The 21435-nt window shown below is 42.4% G+C and overlaps 1 protein-coding gene across 1 annotated transcript; it reads right to left on the reverse strand.

Moving 5' to 3' along the window:
* Positions 1-795: 795 nt before the first annotated feature.
* On the reverse strand, positions 796-20430 carry POLB (DNA polymerase beta). The gene is made up of 14 exons (XM_069966226.1): positions 20267-20430; positions 15059-15116; positions 13375-13441; positions 12563-12637; positions 10289-10347; positions 7969-8018; positions 7432-7483; positions 6524-6578; positions 5339-5411; positions 3686-3756; positions 3080-3166; positions 2081-2142; positions 1537-1676; positions 796-1118 (listed from the first exon to the last, which is right to left on the reverse strand). The coding sequence occupies exons 1-14, from the start codon at positions 20325-20327 to the stop codon at positions 1024-1026; spliced, it is 1005 nt and encodes a 334-aa protein (XP_069822327.1). The 5' UTR covers positions 20328-20430; the 3' UTR covers positions 796-1023.
* Positions 20431-21435: the final 1005 nt, after the last annotated feature.

A 21435-nucleotide genomic window follows, 5' to 3' on the forward strand; every position in this document is an offset into this window, starting at 1 on the left:
AATTTAAAGACGGGAAAGTCTTTTTCCCTATAAGAATGAACAATTTTACTTGTAACATTTCTTGTTGTGGCCGCCTGCATATTGTCAGCACTGCAAGTGCTGCAACCCACTTACATTTAATTAATGTAGACTTAGGGTGCGTTCACACCTACCGCATCCGCAGCTTATTTTTCCGCGGAAATCCGAAGATCTGGTAGTGCAGATTTCAACCTGCGAGAAATCCGCATATGTGTGCATTTTGCGTTTTTTCTGCAGCAAGTTTATCGCGACTGAAATGACAGTTTAGAATGAGAGACATTTTAAACTGACATTTCAGTTGCGATAAACTTGCTGCAGAAAAAACGCAAAACGCACACATATGCGGATTTCTCGCAGGTTGAAATCTGCACTACCAGACCTGCAGAAAAATAAGCTGCGGATGCGGTAGGTGTGAACGCACCCTTAAAGGGGGTTTTCCAGAATTAGAAAAAACACAGCTTTTTGCTAATTGTTTGCGGTTCATTGACTTCAATGGAACCAAGCTGCAAAACCCAGATGGAAGACAGGAAAGGTGCTGTTTCTGGAAGAAAGCGGACATGTTTTTTCTAAGCCTTGTTTATCCCTCTAATAGCGGTGTTATCACCAGCATTCTCCTATTTAAAAAAAAAAAACTAAAATAAAGCATAAGTTACTAAAAAAGAATGACCTAAAAATACACATTCAGCGACCACAAGTTGTCCACAGTTAGTCCGTTAAGGGGTCACATGATTTGGGTTGAAAGGCTTCCATGAGACATATTGGTGGTGGATTTCTTGTTAGTCTTGGAGCCCCATCACAGACGTTACATAACACAGTTCCCATGTAACAGCTTTCCATGCCTTGTACCTAACTACTAGCACTCACACAATGTCACTAACACACAGTACACGCTCCTCTAAGTCACACTGTGATCTGCATCACTACAGAAGAGGCGAGGACGTCACTGATCTTACAGTCGCAGCATAACCTTGTAGTGTGGAGGGGACAATATTCAGCTGCCGGTTGTTACTCGCTGCGATCCTTTGGTTCCCGGTATTTATACTGGATGTAATCAAAGATGTCTTTTTCACTGTCTATAGGGAGAGGTTCACCCGCCATTCCTAGGAAAGAGAGAGAGAGAGAGAGGAGGGAATTTATAAAGGCTAGGGCTAGGTTCACACTACGTATATTTCAGTCAGTATTGTGGTCCTCATATTGCAACCAAAACCAGGAGTGGATTAAAAACACAGAAAGACTCTGTCCACACAATGGTGAAATTGAGTGGATGGCCGCCATATAACAGCAAATATTTGCCATTATATATCGGCCATCCACTCAATTTCAACATTGTGTGAACAGAGCCTTTCTGTGTTTTTAATCCACTCCTGGTTTTGGTTGCAATATGAGGACCACAATACTGACTGAAATATACGTAGTGTGAACCCAGCCTTATACTGGAATGTACTTAGCGCTAACTATATGCATTCCAGAACATAGGCAACATAATACGGGAATCGTAAAAGAGTTAATAATACTGACCTGTGACCCCCAGCGGGCGCAGCGTGTACTCATTCAAGGTAAAGCCTTTATCCAGGGCATGGGCACGCATATTCTTATTAAAAATATCACTGCCGGTGAAATACAGCACCCCGCAATAGTACTGGTCCTTGGGAATCAACCTGGTGGAAAGACATACAAGTTATTTCTATATAATTTATTTCGGCCCAAGCTCATTCAGTATGGCCTAACATTACCAACAATTGTTTTGGTTGTCCAGGCATGATAGGGATGGGAAACCTTCGGCCCTCCAGGTGTTGCAAAACCACAATTCCCATCATGCCTGAGCAGCCAAAGCTTTAGCTGTCCAGACATGGTGGGAATTGTGGTTTTGCAACACCTAGAGGGCCAAGGATTCCCCCATCCCTGCTCAAAAGCATAGACTGAACCTTTACCTATAAGGGATACAGAGCGTTTCAATGCTGGTGATCTCTGTTACATATGTGTAAATGCTATTCTTTAATATAAAAGAAAACGTCACACAATCGATAACCCTTGAAGCATTGTGCGGCATCTGAAGCATTACCGTATATCAAGTCTGCGGAAGGGGAACTGTTTGCCTCCCTCGGACGGCAGCTGGCATACACCCTGCGGGGGAAACAAAGAAAAATTAGGTCTGGTGGAGAAGGAGATGATAATGGAGGGTTAGGGTTTTATTTAGTAATAGTAATTCACTGTATGAAGGGGACATATGCAACCTAAATATGCTTTGTACTTTAAGTGCTCACCATGTTACGATCTCTGTTATCAGTGACTGATTATTATATTGTGAGGGATATAACACAGATGTAATTCCATTCACTGACATAAAGCAGATATATTTTACTGCTATGGGGAATTCAAATGCAAGACAACTGGAAACAGAACATGGGAAGATTATTTTTTAAAGGGCTCCAGCGGAAAAACAAATGGTTTAATTAAACTGGAGTCAGAAAGTACCAAATTTGTAATTTACTTATATTTGAAAATCTCCAGTCTTCCAGTACTTATTAGCTGCTGAATAACCTGCAGGGGGTGATGTATTCTTTCCAGTCTGGACAGCAGGAGAGGTTTTCTATGGGGATTTGCATCTGCTGACATGAACAGAGGTGGCAGCAGAGAGCACTGTGTCAGACTGGAAAGAATACACCTTTTCTTGTAGGTCATACAGCAGCTAATAAGTACTGGAAGACTGGAGATTTTGAAATATAAGTAAAATTATACTGGTACTTTCTGAAACCAGTTGGTTTGAAAGAATTTTTTTTCCACTGGAGTACCCCTTTAATGGCGGGATAATCTGGATGTGCACTCAGTATTTCTGAGCCTTGCCCTGAAAAAGCAGAAAATGAAAGAGTAGGGATTACTGGACTAAATACGAGAGGGGGGCAATGTAACACGGTATTGACAGTGTCATTCAAGTGGATGTGTCTGGGACGGCAGCTTAGCTCCATTTCAGTAAATGCCAGTGACTGAGCTGCAGTACCAGATTCAGTCACATGGACAAGAGTGGCGCAATATTAAATAGAATGGATTTAACGCCTCTTACCATAAATTTGGTGTCTCCTTTAACCAGTGTGTCTGTAATAAACTTGCATTCTTCTAGGTTCTGGACCACCTGATGTAAGAGGTGAGGCTGAGGACACAAACACATGGATATAGTTATTGCCCCAGCACAATCCTTATCGCATTAATGGCTGTGAATGCTACAATGCGGAGGACCCCTATACCTCAGATTCCTTTCTATACTCAGGCACTTTGGCTGATGCAATGGAGTGTGAATGTAGAGCAGCGCTGTCAGGGAATATTGAAGCAGCTCTACATTCACAAACCATATTAGCAAAGTAAAAACAACATCACAAGAAGCCTTACTAAATATAAGAGTTACATTCTAGAACACAAAGTATTCATAAATTATTTATAACAAAGCCACTGCAGACTTCCTGTCCATGATGAGGATCACGTAGGAGACTCCCCCAAGGGAAACACGCCGTGACCTCTGCTCCACTACCTACTCCTGGGGGAGAGTCTCAGTACTATGTACTGTATGTATATATACACATCATGTGACATATACTGTACAATGGCATGTAAACCTAAACTGTTACAGACAGACACATAGCTAGACATCCTGGCTCAAGTATTTAATACTGACCTGTTTTGGAGAGTCTGACATGAAGTCTGGGTGGGTTAGTAGAATATCCATATCCCCACTGGACTCTGCGCCTGAAGATCAAGGAGAGAGAAAACAGCCCAGGTTACATAGAGTGAGAACATTTCAGGGAGCTCCAGCAGACCTCACTGGTCATTCAGTGACTAGCTGGCCTCTCCTCCAGCGGTCGCTGTAAGGGCCCTATTATTGCCCAAAAACGTGTTAATATTGTTCGAATTAGAACAATAATAGTTTTGAGTGAATGCAGGCAACGATCGAAAAATCTTTGTGTCGTTGATCGCATCTTTCGAGTTTGCTGTAATTCCACATTCGTGTGTTAATCATTCCGTGTAATTCCATATCATTCGTTCAATCGCTGATCGTAGTAACAATTGTAACTAACAAATATCGCTCTGTGTAAAATGGTAGCTCTTGTTTGCGTTTGTTTATCGCTAAAAATTGCTATGTCTGATAGGGCCCTAGAGGCTGAATTACACGGCCCGATGTAAAGGGGCAAGTGAGCGCCGACCTGTCATGTCAGTGCTCGCTTGCGCCTTGTTCTCTGCTCGCTATATGTGCCATGCGGGTGGCCCAAAGAAGATAGCGGTAGATCACTACCCGGCATTGTTGCCTTTTAACATGTTGAAAGACAATGATCAGACAACATGGTGCATGTCGGCTTATCGTTGCCTTTTAACATTACCGTAAAACCCGATAATCCCTCGGTGTATTAGGACCTATAGGCTATGTTCACACACCTCAGCTAGGATTTCTATTACATACTCCACTAAGGGATACATACAGATGACTGCAACCTTCCCCATAACACAGCAAAATTTAATCACTATGAATTGTTGTCAAAACCAAAGTGCAATGGGAGCAGTAGTTTAAACAACAGACTTAGGGCCGCACTCTCTCAGTGGAAAATTCCCCACACACTTGAATCTTCATCAAATCCAAGCAAAGACACATACAGTTTAATAAGGTGTGGTAAGGAATAATGCAAATATACCAGTACCTTAAAGGAGAAGTCCGGTGAAACTTTTTAGTATTATATTACCCCCCCCCCCCAGAAGTTATACAAATCCCCAATATACACTTATTACGGGAAATGCTTATAAAGTGCTTTTTTTTCCTGCACTTACTGCTGCATCAAGGCTTCACTTCCTGGATAACATGGTGATGTCACTTCCTGGATAACATGGTGATGTCACGACCCGACTCCCAGAGCTGTGTGAGCTGTGGCTGCTGGAGAGGATGATGGCAGGGGGACACAGGGCACTGGAGTGACACTGAGCATCCTCTCCCATCATACTCCCATCAGCTCTCGGAGTCAGGTCGTGACATCACCATTTTATGCAGGAAGTGAAACCTTGATGCAATAATAAGTGCAGGGAAAACACTTTATGTGCATTTCCCATAGTAAGTGTATATTGGTAATTTGTATAACTTTTGGGGGGCAATACAATATTTTAATAAAATTTTTCACCGGACTTCTCCTTTAAGGTACTGGTATATTCGCATTATTCCCTACCACACCTTACCAAACTGTATGGGAGCAGTAGTGCCTACTGTTGAGATCAACGTATTGCAGACCTCTGAATTATTAGATCAAAGACATTATTGAAAGACAGATGGTGCTGAGTGAACAAATACCTCGTCTAAAGCTGCCACACACTGTAGCGATGTACAGAGGATCCACGTTTTTCACATTTTCCAGGACGATTTCCTGGGGAAAACCATGAAAAAATATAAATAAAATAATGTTTAGGAAAAACAAGAAAGAGTGAGCATAAAAAGGCAAACATTCTGGGCGGTGAACACATCCCACCATTATTATAAGGGTACGTTCACATGGGTAAAACATCCAAAACAGTGCAGTGTCATTACCAGTCATCCCAGCCTAAATGGGTGCAGGGGAAACACAGTAAAAGGGATGGAAATATGGCTGATAGGGTTTTAACTTAAAGAGGATGTACTGTACCATCAGGTACATCCTCTTTAATCTGACCAAGGGATAGACCAGTGCCGCGGTCCGGTTTTTTGAACCACGGCCTGGTTTCCACGCACGGCGCTGTTCTATCCACGGGTACTGGGCTGCGGCTAAAGCACTGGAGGCGGCCGGCCCGCCCCCAGTGGGACGGAATTCCCTCCCCTATATGACGTGGCTTCATTAGAATCAATGGAGCCACATCATAGATGGGTAGGGGATTCCGGCCACTGGGGGGGCGGCCCGGCCGCCTCCAGTGCTTCAGCCCCAGCCCCGTACCCGTGCCCGTGCATAGAACGGTTAAAAAAACGGACCACAGCACCGGCTTCCCCGTGATGACGCCATTCTATCCCTGGGTCGGATTAAAGAGGATGTAACTGATGGTGCATCCTTTTTAAGCATACCCTAAAATGGGCTGTCAGTCTACTAAGGGGATATGCAAGTTCTACAAGGCTTTATAAATAAGTAAAAATGGCAAAGCGAATGTAAAAAGAAATGCACAGACATGTTAAATATTCACTTATATTACTTTTTTTGTTATTCACAATAACACATATATAATAATCCTGGCTGTTTAACCCCTTAGTTGCTGCAGGGGTGTGTGACAGTAAGGGGCTCCCCCGGTCACCCCTTTGCTGTGATCACAGTCAGAGGCCCGCCCTAATGTTACTGTAACGCTGACAGGCAATAATAATACTTATTCCAAAGCAGAAGTAATCGCAGCTACAGGTCCCCTAGAGAGGCCAAAAATAGAAAGCAGGCTTACATTTGCTGCTAACATCGCTGTCCAGAGTCTGGAGCATGGCTATAAGCCTTAGTGCTCAATAATAAATGATCAAACAGAGCCCTACCTGCATTTTCAGCATCTCCTCCCGTGGGATCCTCTTCTCAAAGTCTTCAAAGTATCTAGAGATAAAATAAGAACTGTCACCTATGTCTGTTCATACCTTTCATCTATACTAACTCACATACCATAGTTCTCAATTCTTATATCTAGAGCAGGAATGGGGAACCTGCGGCCCTCCACCTTTAGCTTTGGCTGCCGAGGCATGATGGGAATTGTAGTTCTGTAACAGTTGGAGGGGCAGCAGGTTCCCAATCACTGATCTAGAGTATCTGAACAGAAAGTATACAGGATCAGGGTCATTTCTTGTGGGACCTCAATCCTCTACACTGCACCAGATTGCTCTAGACGTCTCAAATGTACTGTATTTTCCGGCATATAAGACAAATTTGTAACCCTGAAAAATCTTCTTAGAAGTCGGGGGTCGTCTTATACGCCGGGTATGGTCGCCCCATACGGTCGGAGAGTTCAAAAATAGCCCAACCACCCCCGTATGGGGCGACCACTACAAAAAAAAAAAACAGTTAACTCACCCGGGGCCTGTTCCCGGCCTCAGCGCGCCTCTGGAAGTCCCCGAAGCCTTTGTCATTCTTCTGAAGCTCTCCCGACAGCCAAGCGTCTCCGATCTTCTCCAATGAGACGCGCGGCTGATCGGGAGAGCATCAGGGATCCCCGGCACAGTCAGTCTACGTCACACTGCCTGTGTCGGGAACAGGACAGGAGGCGCTCGGAGGCCGCGATCAGGCCCCAGGGCTGCGGTCAGGCAGGGGTTAACACTTTCCGGCGTATAAGACGAACCCCTGACAATCTTCTTGAAAGTCAGAGGTCGTCTTATACACCGGAAAATACGGTAACATGGACATTTCAAAGGAATATGTACCATGTGGGCGGAGTGCAGGGAGCTAAGATACTCACTTTAACCCAATCTTTTGATGATGATTCAGCTTGTGTTCATTGTTTTTTAGATCTAAAAAGAAATGAATGACATGTTATAGGTCTCTGAGATGTATGACAGCCTCTCTCTATGTCTGAAGATGGAATAAAACATACTGGCTAGGAAAGCACCAACAAGATAAACCTCCACATACAACAGCTCTCTAAACATGACAATAGCTTTCCACTGAAGTGAAGGCCTCTATGACACGAGACTTGACCCGCTGAACTGACTAACACTAGACTCTGCCTGACTGGGTATTTTCCTGTGTGTGATGACTAGGAGTGCACTGCAGAAGAAGCTGGGCAGGACAGGTTAAAGGGGAAAGTCAGTGGCAGTCATATTCTGAGACACGGGAGACGATACAATGGTGAAGTCTCGGACCTCCTCTAATTTCCCCCCAAAAATCTAGGAATCAATAAGTTTTAGGATACTGGAAACCTAACACCACACTGTACTGACACAGCCACCGGTGGGAATGACCGACACAAAAGGACTGAAAAACATAGGAACCTTACCATCTAATGTCTTGATTCCTTCATCTACCAGCTTCCGGGCAGCCGCCGGCCTGTAACATGAAACAATAGAAGAACATAGAAGATTGTCAGCAGAAAAAGCCCCCATGGTCCATCTCCTTCCCTTCTAATTATCCTAGGATAGATGTATGTTTATCCCAGGTGGGTTTACATTCACTTACTATAGATTTACCTACCACCTCAGCTGGAAGTTTGTTCCAAGCACCTACTACTCTTTCAGTAAAGTAATATTTTCTCACGTTGCTTCTGATCTTTCCCCCAACCAAACTCTTATGCCCCTATTCAACGAGTCGTTTGGAGGAGCAAATGAGCGCTATTAGTGCTCGTTTGCTCCTCGTTCCCCGCTCGCTGCCGCTGCTATTCAACGCGGCTGCAGCGAGCGGGTGAGTGCGGGAGGGGCTGCTTGGAGGATCGCTGATCGTCCGGGCAGCCCATAGGATATAGCAGCGTCTGCTGCCGATGCTCCTATTCAACGGAGCGCCGGCAGCAGATCGCTGCTATATCAGTCGCTTGTTTTTCAACATGTTGAAAAACAAGCGACTGCAACGATCAGCTGACATGAACGATGTCGGCTGATCGTTGCACTCTATTCCACGGGACGAATATCGTTCGTAGCGGCCGATATTGGCCGAATACGAACGATATTGCTCCTTTAAACGACCCGTGGAATAGGGGCTTAACTGTGTCCTCTTGTTCTCATCTTCAGTTCTTTTGTAAAGACACTTCCCACCTGAACCTTATTTAGTCAATTAACATACTTAAAGGTTTCAATCATGTCCCCCCTTTCTCTTCTTTCCCCCAGACTATACAGATTCTAAACCTAAAGTCTTTCCTGATATGTTTTATGCCTCACACCCTCCACCATTTTTGTAGCAGTCTTTGGACCCGTTCTATTTTATCAATATCTATTTTCCATATTACTGACGCCTCCAGGAATATTAACCCTATTGCACACTTATGTGTCATCAGCAAACAGACAAAACTTACCTACCAAATCTTCTCCTATATCACTATCCTTACCTACCAACCCTTCTCCAATATCACTATCCTTACCTACCAAACCTTCTCCTATGTCACTATCCTTACCTACCAACCCTTCTCCAATATCACTATCCTTACCTACCAACCCTTTTCCTATGTCACTATCCTTACCTACCAACCCTTCTCCAATATCACTATCCTTACCTACCAAACCTTCTCCTATGTCACTATCCTTACCTACCAAACCTTCTCCAATATCACTATCCTTACCTACCAAACCATCCCCTATGTCACTATCCTTACCTACCAAACCTTCTCCTATGTCACTATCCTTACCTACCAAACCTTCTCCTATGTCACTATTCTTACCTACCAAACCTTCTCCTATATCACTATGCTTACCTACCAAACCTTCTCCTATATCACTATCCTTACCTACCAACCCTTCTCCTATGTCACTATCCTTACCTACCAAACCTTCTCCTATGTCACTATCCTTACCTACCAAACCTTCTCCTATGTCACTATCCTTACCTACCAAACCTTCTCCTATGTCACTATCCTCACCTACCAACCCTTCTCCCATGTCACTAACCTTACCTTCCAACCCTTCTCCCATGTCACTAACCTTACCTACCAACCCTTCTCCTATGTCACTGTCCTTACCTACCAACCCTTCTCCTATGTCACTATCCTTACCTACCAAACCTTCTCCTATGTCACTATCCTTACCTACCAACCCTTCTCCTATGTCACTATCCTTACCTACCAAACCTTCTCCTATATCACTATCCTTACCTACCAACCCTTCTCCTATATCACTATCCTTACCTACCAACCCTTCTCCTATGTCACTATCCTTACCTACCAAACCTTCTCCTATATCACTATCCTTACCTACCAAACCTTCTCCTATGTCACTATCCTTACCTACCAAACCTTTTCCTATGTCCCTATCCTTACCTACCAAACCTTCTCCTATGTCACTATCCTTACCTACCAAACCTTCTCCTATATCACTATCCTTACCTACTAAACCAATCTCTTCAAAGGGATTGTCTTATGGCTCAGAGACCTCTCTCTATGACATCTGGATCTCTTAATATAGCACCTGGAAAGGTATTATCAGTCACCGTTGATATTATTGGATTTGTCTCATTACAATATAATCTGTGTTTTTCACATTTGCCAGTAAGGAAAGCATGTTTTTTTTGAATGTCCCTGTTTTTTTCCCCCATATATAAGTATGTGAAGTTTCTAGGTCACCAGTCCTTGTCACCAGTCTTTCTTCTCAGATCTGATCAGACAGAAGGTAACTCACCCTATTCCGGTGACCCGAGTTAGGAAATTGATAGAAGAGCTGGTGTCATCTTGGCGAATCTACAGACAGGAGAGGAGAGATGGGTCATTCACATGTAGGACAGCACAAGGACAGACAATCACTGACATAAGATAATCTATTATTTATTAGGATGGGGTCAGTTACCATACACAATGCGGTACTTTTATACTGCAGTGGGCTGTAATAGTCAGGCATGGTGTAACAGGCTCACAACAATGGCAAAGTTTGCTGGGCCCTTGGCTGCCATGGCTATTCACTGCATACCACTACTGTATCACATAGGCACCCATAAGTACACAGAGGGAGCCAACCCTTTGTTAAAGGGGTTATCCAGTGCTACAAAAACATGGCCACTTTCTTTCAGAGACAACACGAATCTGGTCTCCAGTTCAGGTGTGGTTGGCAATTAAGTTCCATTCACTTCAATGGAACTGAGCAGCAAAACCCAGCCCAAACTGAAGACAAGAGTGGTGCTGTCTCTGGAAGAAAGTGGCCATGTTTTTGTAGAACTGGATAACCCCTTTAAGATTTCTTCAATCCCAACAATAGGAGAAGGAGCTTGACTGTCATTAGAGAGCTGAGCACCTGCCCCAGCCAGCAAGGGACACAACTAGAGTGCCATTACTGTTCAATAAGGGGTTACAGCCTTATAGGGATTATCCAGGATGTGAGAAAACATAGCTACTGTTCTGCAAAAACAGCCCCGCCCCTGTCCTGAGGTTGTGTGTGGTATTACAATTCAGCTTCACTCTCAAACTGAGGCCTAGAGAGGTGTGTTTCTGGAAGTGGCCATGTTTTTCTAAGCCAGAAGAGCCCCTTGAAGGGAAACTATAACCTGGTGACAGCTCCCTGCAGCTGCATACCTCATCTTTCCAGCACTTGTCTTCTTTCCTTAGTTGGTCCCACGGTTTTCGATAACATTTTAATAAAAAAGAAATATATAAATTGTTCCTCGCCCCCCCAGGGCACTGTTTGGAAGGCCCGCAGCCTACTTCGGTCGTGCCTAGCTAAAGACAAGCCTTGCTTATACATAACTGAATGTGCATAGGTAGGCTTGACTGTAGGAGGTAGCAGGCAGAACAGTGCTCGGGGGTATCAAGGGACGCCCCCAGTGCTCCCAATGTTATAATTTACAGATTTCTGAGTAAAGTTATCGGAAAAAAAAAAAAGGAGGAAAGAAGACCGGTGCCGGAAAGATGAGGTATGCGGCTGCAGGGAGCAGTCAGCAGGTTTCCCTTTAAATGGATTATCCAGCACTACAAAAGCATGGTTACTTTCTTCCAGAGGCAGCACCACTCTTGTCTCCAGTTTGGATGTAGGTTTGTAACTCAGTTCTATTAAAGTGAATGGAGATTAAGCGGCCTATTCCACGGTTCAAATCTAAAATCATCGGGCACCGGCCGCGCATCGCTATGTGGAATAGCAATGAGTGGCGGGTGACCGACAATTTCACAAGCACCATACATTACCTAAACATGTTGCAGGTCTTCTCCTGCGCTCCTTCTTCCTCCCAGTCCCGTGCGCAGCAGCAGCTTCGGTGTGGCCTGTCATAGCTGACAGACCGCTCAACCAATCACTGGCCAGGACCGCCGCAGCCAGTGATTGGCTGAGCAACCTGTCAGCTCAGACAGGCTGCACCGAAGCTGCTGCTGCTGCGCACGGGACTGGGAGAAGGAAGGAGCACAGGAGAAGCCCTGCAACATGGAGGCAATGTATGGTGTTTAAACGATGTCCCTGCAACGCTCGTTAAACGATCTAGATCTAGCAGATTGGCGCTCGTTTACATTATTGATGGCGCTCGTATACATTAGGACCCTAAGTGCAAACCGCACCTGAACTGGAGACAAGAGTGGTGCTGTCTCTGGAAGAAAGTAACTATGTTTTTGTACCACCGGATAACCCCTTTAAGAACATCCTGAAACATGTAAGCTATGTATGTGTCTTGTCAAAACAGAGAGAAGATTTTATTCCCTATACCAATGCTGGAATCTTATAGAAAACGCTTGTGTGGTAGAATTAAGGCCGGAGTTGTTCCATAGACTCATGTACTCCCATGGGACGTCCTGCTCTGCAGTAGAGGAAGGATAACAGAAGGTTTTCATCACCTTCCACAGACAGAAATGATGGTTAGGTCACCTCAGTAGTTTTGCTGTCGATCTCAAACAACATATGGTAAGAGTGATGCTGTACATGTGCTGCGGATGGAGACAAACACAAAGCCGCCCCGAGAAACTGATCAAGAACATTTCTGACCTTTTCAAGTTTTCGTAATTTCCCAGTGGCCAAAAACTCATCGATTTTCTCGGCTATCTTGGCACCAACCCCTTCCTGAAGATGAGAAAGACACAGAATACAAGAGATATGAAAGAGACGCTGACTCATTAAAGGGGAACTCCAGCAAAAATCTTTTTCTTTCAAATAGACGGGTTTCTAAAAGTTATGTAGATTTGTAACTTACTTCTATTTAAAAATATAAAGTCTTACAGTACTTATCAGCTGCTGTATGTCCTGCAGGAAGTGGTGTAGTCTTTCCAGCCTGACACAGTGCTTCCTGTTGCCACCTCAGTCCATGTCATAAACTGTCCAGAGCAGCATCAAATCCCCATAGAAAACATCTCCTGCTCTGGACAGTTCCTGACATGGACAGAGGTGGCAGCAGAGAGCACTGTGTCAGACTGGAAAGAAGACACCCCTTCCTTCAGGACATATAGCAACTGATAAGTACTGGAAGACTGGAGATTTTGAAATAGAAGTAATATACAAATCTATATAACTTTCTGACACAAGTCGATTTGAAAGAAAATGATTTTCGCTGGAGTACCCCTTTAACAATTCCAGTGCTGATCTGCCCATAGTACATCTGTCCCTCCTGCATTATACTGTGTAATTGCTAAAAGAGAGGGGAGAGTATGTAACACTATATATATATATACACATACACACACACACATACTGTATATGTAATAGAAATCTACAGTGGATGTTATAAACTATTATGGATTTATGCGCAGTTTCCACAGTGGGTGTTACGGCCCAGCTGACTCAGACTCTGAATCAGCTCTCACCAGTTTTTTGGCTTCTGTTCCGCTCTTGATCTTTGTAGGGTACTTGGAAATCACAGAGGCGGCTTTCCTGCAATATGACAAGAGGAAACAAATCCCTGCATGGGTTACTCTTTATTTCCATCTATATAAAGTATATACAACAATGCTGTGCTAGGTAGTCTAAGTATAATGAGAGTCCAAGCAGAGCAAGTAGTGTTCTAGCAAATTCAACTTCGCCAGTGAAGTACAACTTTACAACTATAAAAACAGTAAGCAAATGCTTAACAGTACATTCACACACAGCATATGCCATACACACACACACACACACACACACACACACACACACACAATACACAAACACAAAGCATACACCATATACACAAACACAGAAAACATCATATACACAAACACAAAGCAAACACCATATACACACACAGAATATACACCATACACCCTAGTCCTCCCCCAAGCATGACATGAGTAAATCAGTGATGAACTGCAGAAGCCGAGGTCAGGTAACCAGTCAGACCAAATTTTTAAATGGGACAATTCTCTTGATGTATAGAGATCTGTACATGGGGCTATAGCTACTGACAGGGCTTTCCATTGTGAGAGTGGGGGAGTGTCAGTCAACTGCCTAGCCATACTTATAATTTTCCTGGCACAAAACAGGAGAACGCAGAAAGAGTCTTTTATATGTTGTTGTTGTGCTTTATCTCATCTTGGATAACCCCTGTAATTGCTTCATGTACTCTAAACTGTTCTATCTTACCGGAGGGAACAATCCAAAGATTCTAAACGACAATCTGATTGCTGAAATGTTTAGTGATCATCTGCTATGGCCGCTACTAGGGAAATGCACAATGTCTGTTTAAAGAAGAAGTATGGCAGGGGGGAAAAATGATTATGGGCAGGACGTGGGGAGAAAATAAAAAACACACTATGCTTACTGCTCCCAGACCCTGCTGACTGTCATCTCCTCCCTGGTTCTGGGTATGTCATGGACAGTATTTCAGCCAATCAGTAACTGCAGCAGTGTCCTACCCTAGTCACTGACTGGCTGCACAGGGCATCCGTTACCCGGGTCGTAACATAGCCAGCTTGGAGCTCAGAAGACAGCCAGTGGGGTCCAGGAGTGTGACATGGATCTGTGCGGGCACTGTGACAGGTGTGACTATAACTTGTTCCCCCCCCCCCACCACCACCACCTGCTTGTCATGTTTTTTTTACTTCCCCGATGGACCTCTCCTTTAAGTACATGTATCCAGCTTGCCACATATCTAAAGGGAATGAGCCAGCTATCACTCATGTCCAATCTGCTGGCACTGCTACATGCGGTTAGGACAAGGAGACACATGGTACGTTTCATCTATCTGGTGCCCCCCCCCCCCCCAGCATCAAATCTGAACCATCTGTTGGGGTAGCTTCTGAGGTACCGTATCGCAGTAAATTTTCTGCTGCGGATCCTCAGCAGATTTTACAGTGCGGATTTGATGCTGTGTTCATTCATTTAGTCAAATCTGCTGCGGATCTGTGGCAGAAAATTCACTGTGATACTGTACGTGTGAAGCCACCCTAACAGATGGGATCTAGCCTGGAGGTGCCAAGTCTTCAGGTATGACTCCTATAGCATGTCAGAGGAGGCACCTGCTGCAATATCTCCCTATGTGAATGATGATGGGGATGAAGGTATCGCTCTGACCTGTAGGCATTGTACTTGTGGATGGCTCTGTTCACGTTTCTCTCATAATTGGCCAATTCTGCAAATAAAAAAAAAAATACAAAAGGTATAAACATTATAGGAGAATATAAAATGGGCTGAAATTAAAAAAAAAAAAAAAAGCATTAGTCACAGTAGGTAGTATAAGATTAAAAAAAAAAAAACACTATGTACACTTGATCCATAGTTGTAGCGAGTAAATGCAGCCTTAGATGTAATGCCTGCAGCCACCACTGGGGGGAGTACAGCAGCCGACTGCTCCTGTACTCCCCCCAGTGGTGGCTGCCAACATTACATCTTAAGCTGCATTCACTTGATACAACTATGGATCAAGTGTACATAGTGTTTTTTTGTTTTTTTTTATATATATATATTTCTGATTACAAACAAATACAGATCAGCAGGCTGATGGAGTAAATACACAGAATAGAGGTGTACAGTTGGGGAAAAGGTGACACTACTTCATAATCCTCTTCACTGACACGTCTCCCCTAGAAAAGCTGGATGACAACCAATATGGCGGCCACTATAGCTCTAACAAGGGCGGTCACCCAGATCTCTGAACATCCTGAAATATGGTGGTACAATCACCTCTATAAGGTAATACCGGGATATGGGACCCTCTATAGGATAATACAGTGATATGGGACCCTCTATAGGATAATACAGTGATATAGTCACCTCTATAGGATAATACAGTGATATATAGTCACCTCTATAGGATAATACAGGGATATATAGTCACCTCTATAGGATAATACAGGGATATAGTCACCTCTATAGGATAATACAGTGATATATAGTCACCTCTATAGGATAATACAGTGATATAGTCACCTCTATAGGATAATACAGTGATATAGTCACCTCTATAGGATAATACAGTGATATATAGTCACCTCTATAGGATAATACAGTGATATAGTCCCCTCTATAGGATAATACAGTGATATATAGTCACCTCTATAGGATAATACAGTGATATATAGTCACCTCTATAGGATAATACAGGGATATAGTCACCTCTATAGGATAATACAGTGATATATAGTCACCTCTATAGGATAATACAGTGATATAGTCACCTCTATAGGATAATACAGTGATATAGTCACCTCTATAGGATAATACAGTGATATAGTCACCTCTATAGGATAATACAGTGATATATAGTCACCTCTATAGGATAATACAGTGATATAGTCCCCTCTATAGGATAATACAGTGATATATAGTCACCTCTATAGGATAATACAGTGATATATAGTCACCTCTATAGGATAATACAGGGATATAGTCACCTCTATAGGATAATACAGTGATATATAGTCACCTCTATAGGATAATACAGTGATATAGTCACCTCTATAGGATAATACAGTGATATAGTCACCTCTATAGGATAATACAGGGATATAGTCATCTCTATAGGATAATACAGGGATATAGTCACCTCTATAGGATAATACAGGGATATAGTCACCTCTATAGGATAATACAGTGATATATAGTCACCTCTATAGGATAATACAGTGATATATAGTCACCTCTATAGGATAATACAGGGATATAGTCACCTCTATAGGATAATACAGGGATATAGTCACCTCTATAGGATAATACAGTGATATAGTCACCTCTATAGGATAATACAGGGATATAGTCCCCTCTATAGGATAATACAGGGATATATAGTCACCTCTATAGGATAATACAGTGATATATAGTCACCTCTATAGGATAATACCGTGATATGGGACCCTCTATAGGATAATACAGGGATATGGGACCCTCTATAGGATAATACAGGGATATAGTCACCTCTATAGGATAATACAGGGATATATAGTCATCTCTATAGGATAATACAGGGATATATAGTCACCTCTATAGGATAATACAGTGATATAGTCACCTCTATAGGATAATACAGTGATATAGTCACCTCTATAGGATAATACAGGGATATAGTCACCTCTATAGGATAATACAGGGATATAGTCACCTCTATAGGATAATACAGGGATATAGTCACCTCTATAGGATAATACAGTGATATATAGTCACCTCTATAGGATAATACAGTGATATAGTCACCTCTATAGGATAATACAGTGATATAGTCACCTCTATAGGATAATACAGTGATATATAGTCACCTCTATAGGATAATACAGTGATATATAGTCACCTCTATAGGATAATACAGGGATATATAGTCACCTCTATAGGATAATACAGGGATATAGTCACCTCTATAGGATAATACAGGGATATAGTCACCTCTATAGGATAATACAGTGATATATAGTCACCTCTATAGGATAATACAGGGATATAGTCACCTCTATAGGATAATACAGTGATATAGTCACCTCTATAGGATAATACAGGGATATAGTCACCTCTATAGGATAATACAGGGGTATAGTCATCTCTATAGGATAATACAGTGATATAGTCACCTCTATAGGATAATACAGGGATATAGTCACCTCTATAGGATAATACAGGGATATAGTCACCTCTATAGGATAATACAGGGATATAGTCACCTCTATAGGATAATACAGTGATATAGTCACCTCTATAGGATAATACAGGGATATAGTCACCTCTATAGGATAATACAGGGGTATAGTCATCTCTATAGAATACAGTGATATAGTCACCTCTATAGGATAATACAGGGATATAGTCACCTCTATAGGATAATACAGGGATATAGTCACCTCTATAGGATAATACAGGGATATAGTCACCTCTATAGGATAATACAGTGATATATAGTCACCTCTATAGGATAATACAGTGATATATAGTCACCTCTATAGGATAATACAGTGATATATAGTCCCCTCTATAGGATAATACAGTGATATAGTCACCTCTATAGGATAATACAGTGATATAGTCACCTCTATAGGATAATACAGGGATATAGTCACCTCTATAGGATAATACAGGGATATATAGTCACCTCTATAGGATAATACAGGGATATAGTCACCTCTATAGGATAATACAGTGATATAGTCACCTCTATAGGATAATACAGGGATATAGTCACCTCTATAGGATAATACAGGGATATATAGTCACCTCTATAGGATAATACAGGGATATAGTCACCTCTATAGGATAATACAGTGATATATAGTCACCTCTATAGGATAATACAGTGATATATTCACCTCTATAGGATAATACAGTGATATAGTCACCTCTATAGGATAATACAGTGATATAGTCACCTCTATAGGATAATACAGTGATATAGTCACCTCTATAGGATAATACAGGGATATAGTCACCTCTATAGGATAATACAGGGATATAGTCACCTCTATAGGATAATACAGGGATATAGTCATCTCTATAGGATAATACAGTGATATAGTCCCCTCTATAGGATAATACAGTGATATATTCACCTCTATAGGATAATACAGGGATATATAGTCACCTCTATAGGATAATACAGTGATATAGTCACCTCTATAGGATAATACAGGGATATATAGTCACCTCTATAGGATAATACAGTGATATAGTCACCTCTATAGGATAATATGGATATAGTCACCTCTATAGGATAATACAGGGATATATAGTCACCTCTATAGGATAATACAGGGATATATAGTCACCTCTATAGAATAATACAGGGATATATAGTCACCTCTATAGGATAATACAGGGATATATAGTCCCCTCTATAGGATAATACAGTGATATATAGTCACCTCTATAGGATAATACAGTGATATAGTCACCTCTATAGGATAATATGGATATAGTCACCTCTATAGGATAATACAGTGATATAGTCACCTCTATAGGATAATACAGGGATATATAGTCACCTCTATAGGATAATACAGGGATATATAGTCACCTCTATAGGATAATACAGTGATATAGTCACCTCTATAGGATAATACAGGGATATATAGTCACCTCTATAGGATAATACAGTGATATAGTCACCTCTATAGGATAATACAGGGATATATAGTCACCTCTATAGGATAATACAGGGATATATAGTCACCTCTATAGGATAATACAGTGATATAGTCACCTCTATAGGATAATACAGGGATATAGTCACCTCTATAGGATAATACAGTGATATATTCACCTCTATAGGATAATACAGTGATATATTCACCTCTATAGGATAATACCGTGATATGGGACCCTCTATAGGATAATACAGGGATATAGTCACCTCTATAGGATAATACAGGGATATAGTCATCTCTATAGGATAATACAGTGATATATAGTCACCTCTATAGGATAATACAGGGATATATAGTCACCTCTATAGGATAATACCGTGATATAGTCACCTCTATAGGATAATACAGTGATATAGTCATCTCTATAGGATAATACAGGGATATAGTCATCTCTATAGGATAATACAGGGATATAGTCATCTCTATAGGATAATACAGGGATATATAGTCACCTCTATAGGATAATACCGTGATATATTCACCTCTATAGGATAATACAGTGATATAGTCACCTCTATAGGATAATACAGTGATATAGTCACCTCTATAGGATAATACAGTGATATAGTCACCTCTATAGGATAATACAGTGATATAGTCACCTCTATAGGATAATACAGGGATATAGTCACCTCTATAGGATAATACAGTGATATAGTCCCCTCTATAGGATAATACCGTGATATATAGTCACCTCTATAGGATAATACAGTGATATAGTCACCTCTATAGGATAATACAGGGATATATAGTCACCTCTATAGGATAATACAGGGATATAGTCACCTCTATAGGATAATACAGGGATATAGTCACCTCTATAGGATAATACAGGGATATAGTCACCTCTATAGGATAATACAGTGATATAGTCACCTCTATAGGATAATACAGGGATATAGTCACCTCTATAGGATAATACAGTGATATAGTCACCTCTATAGGATAATACAGGGATATAGTCATCTCTATAGGATAATATGTCACACTGTATAACAGGGATACCGCAGGGAGCTGTTAATACATATAGATATATACTATACAGTCAGCTGACCCCACGTGACCCCCTCCAGCAGCTCTATGCCCGTGTGTCCCCGGTTCCCGGCACACAATGAGCCCGCAGCCCCGGCTCTCTCCTCCCCGCCGCCCCCGCCTCTCTCACCGATCAGGAAGTCCGTTATCCCCTCGTTCAGAGACTCCTGCGGGGCTTTTCTTTTGCTCATTTTTTAGCCGGGTAAAGGCGACTCCGCACCGGCGCTGATTGTCACTTGAGGCCGGGGCTTCAGATCTCCATGCAGGCCACAGTACACCTCACACGTCACCAGCGTGCGTTAGTGCGACGAGACGCGCTGACGTCACAGCAAGGGCAGCGCCTCGGAACTGCCATGTTTGATGAGGGCACGGGGCTACGGTGGCTGAGAAGTCACAATTTTTACAACAATGTTTTTTTTTGTTGTTTTTAACTAATTTGAGATTGTACTAGTCTCTATAGGCAGTGCAGACTAATAAGGGATCTGCCTTATTTTTTCTCTGTTGATTTTGCTTACACACAGGCCCTTTGGGACAGTCTAAACAGGACGCTTCCAGTCAGCTTCTGCAGGCCATTGCATCTTTGAGATCCTCCAGCAGGAATCTTCTGAAGTGACCACCTGCCCCATATTGATCAGATATTGGTCAGGGTGATATGGATATAGCCCAAGAGGTTATAAGGCGAGCACCAAATCTGTCCCCCCATATTTCTACCATTATTAGAGGTATCATAAGAGGCGCAGTCGTCTATACCTTTATTTCCTCCCTATTTCAGTCAACTTGCTGATTTTCCTGGTTTTTCTTAGTAGTCCTCTACAGTCAAAATGATTGAACAGATATTTCAGTGATGGCAGTCACCTCTCCTATCATCTGCAAGGTATTCACGTTCTGCACTGTTCCAATTAGGTTCATACCTCTAAGGCTCCATTCACATGGAGTAAAACATGTCTTTTCTTCAGCGCAGAGAGGAACGCAAGCCTCCCATAGACTGCCATTATGACTCAGAAGCTGGCGGGATTCCACGGCGGAGAACTCGGCCAGCTTTACTCCGTGTGAAGGAAGCCTAATACGAATGTGCTGAGTCTAGTAGTTATTCACTTTGCCACCTTCTGGCCTCAGTCATTTCTTCCTGTGCTGCCAATCCTCAAAAGCAAGGCTTAACTAAGACAAGTCCCCAAAACTGATTAGGTAGAATCTATAGGAGCTTAATCCCTTAAGGCAGTGATTTTCAACCAGTGTGCCGCGGCACATGGTCAGGTGTGCCGCGGGGATAGTTCCCCAAACTATGGTGCCCCTGTGTTT

The sequence above is a fragment of the Dendropsophus ebraccatus genome, chromosome 1 (assembly GCF_027789765.1).
Source record: "Dendropsophus ebraccatus isolate aDenEbr1 chromosome 1, aDenEbr1.pat, whole genome shotgun sequence".
Lineage (NCBI taxonomy): Eukaryota > Metazoa > Chordata > Amphibia > Anura > Hylidae > Dendropsophus > Dendropsophus ebraccatus.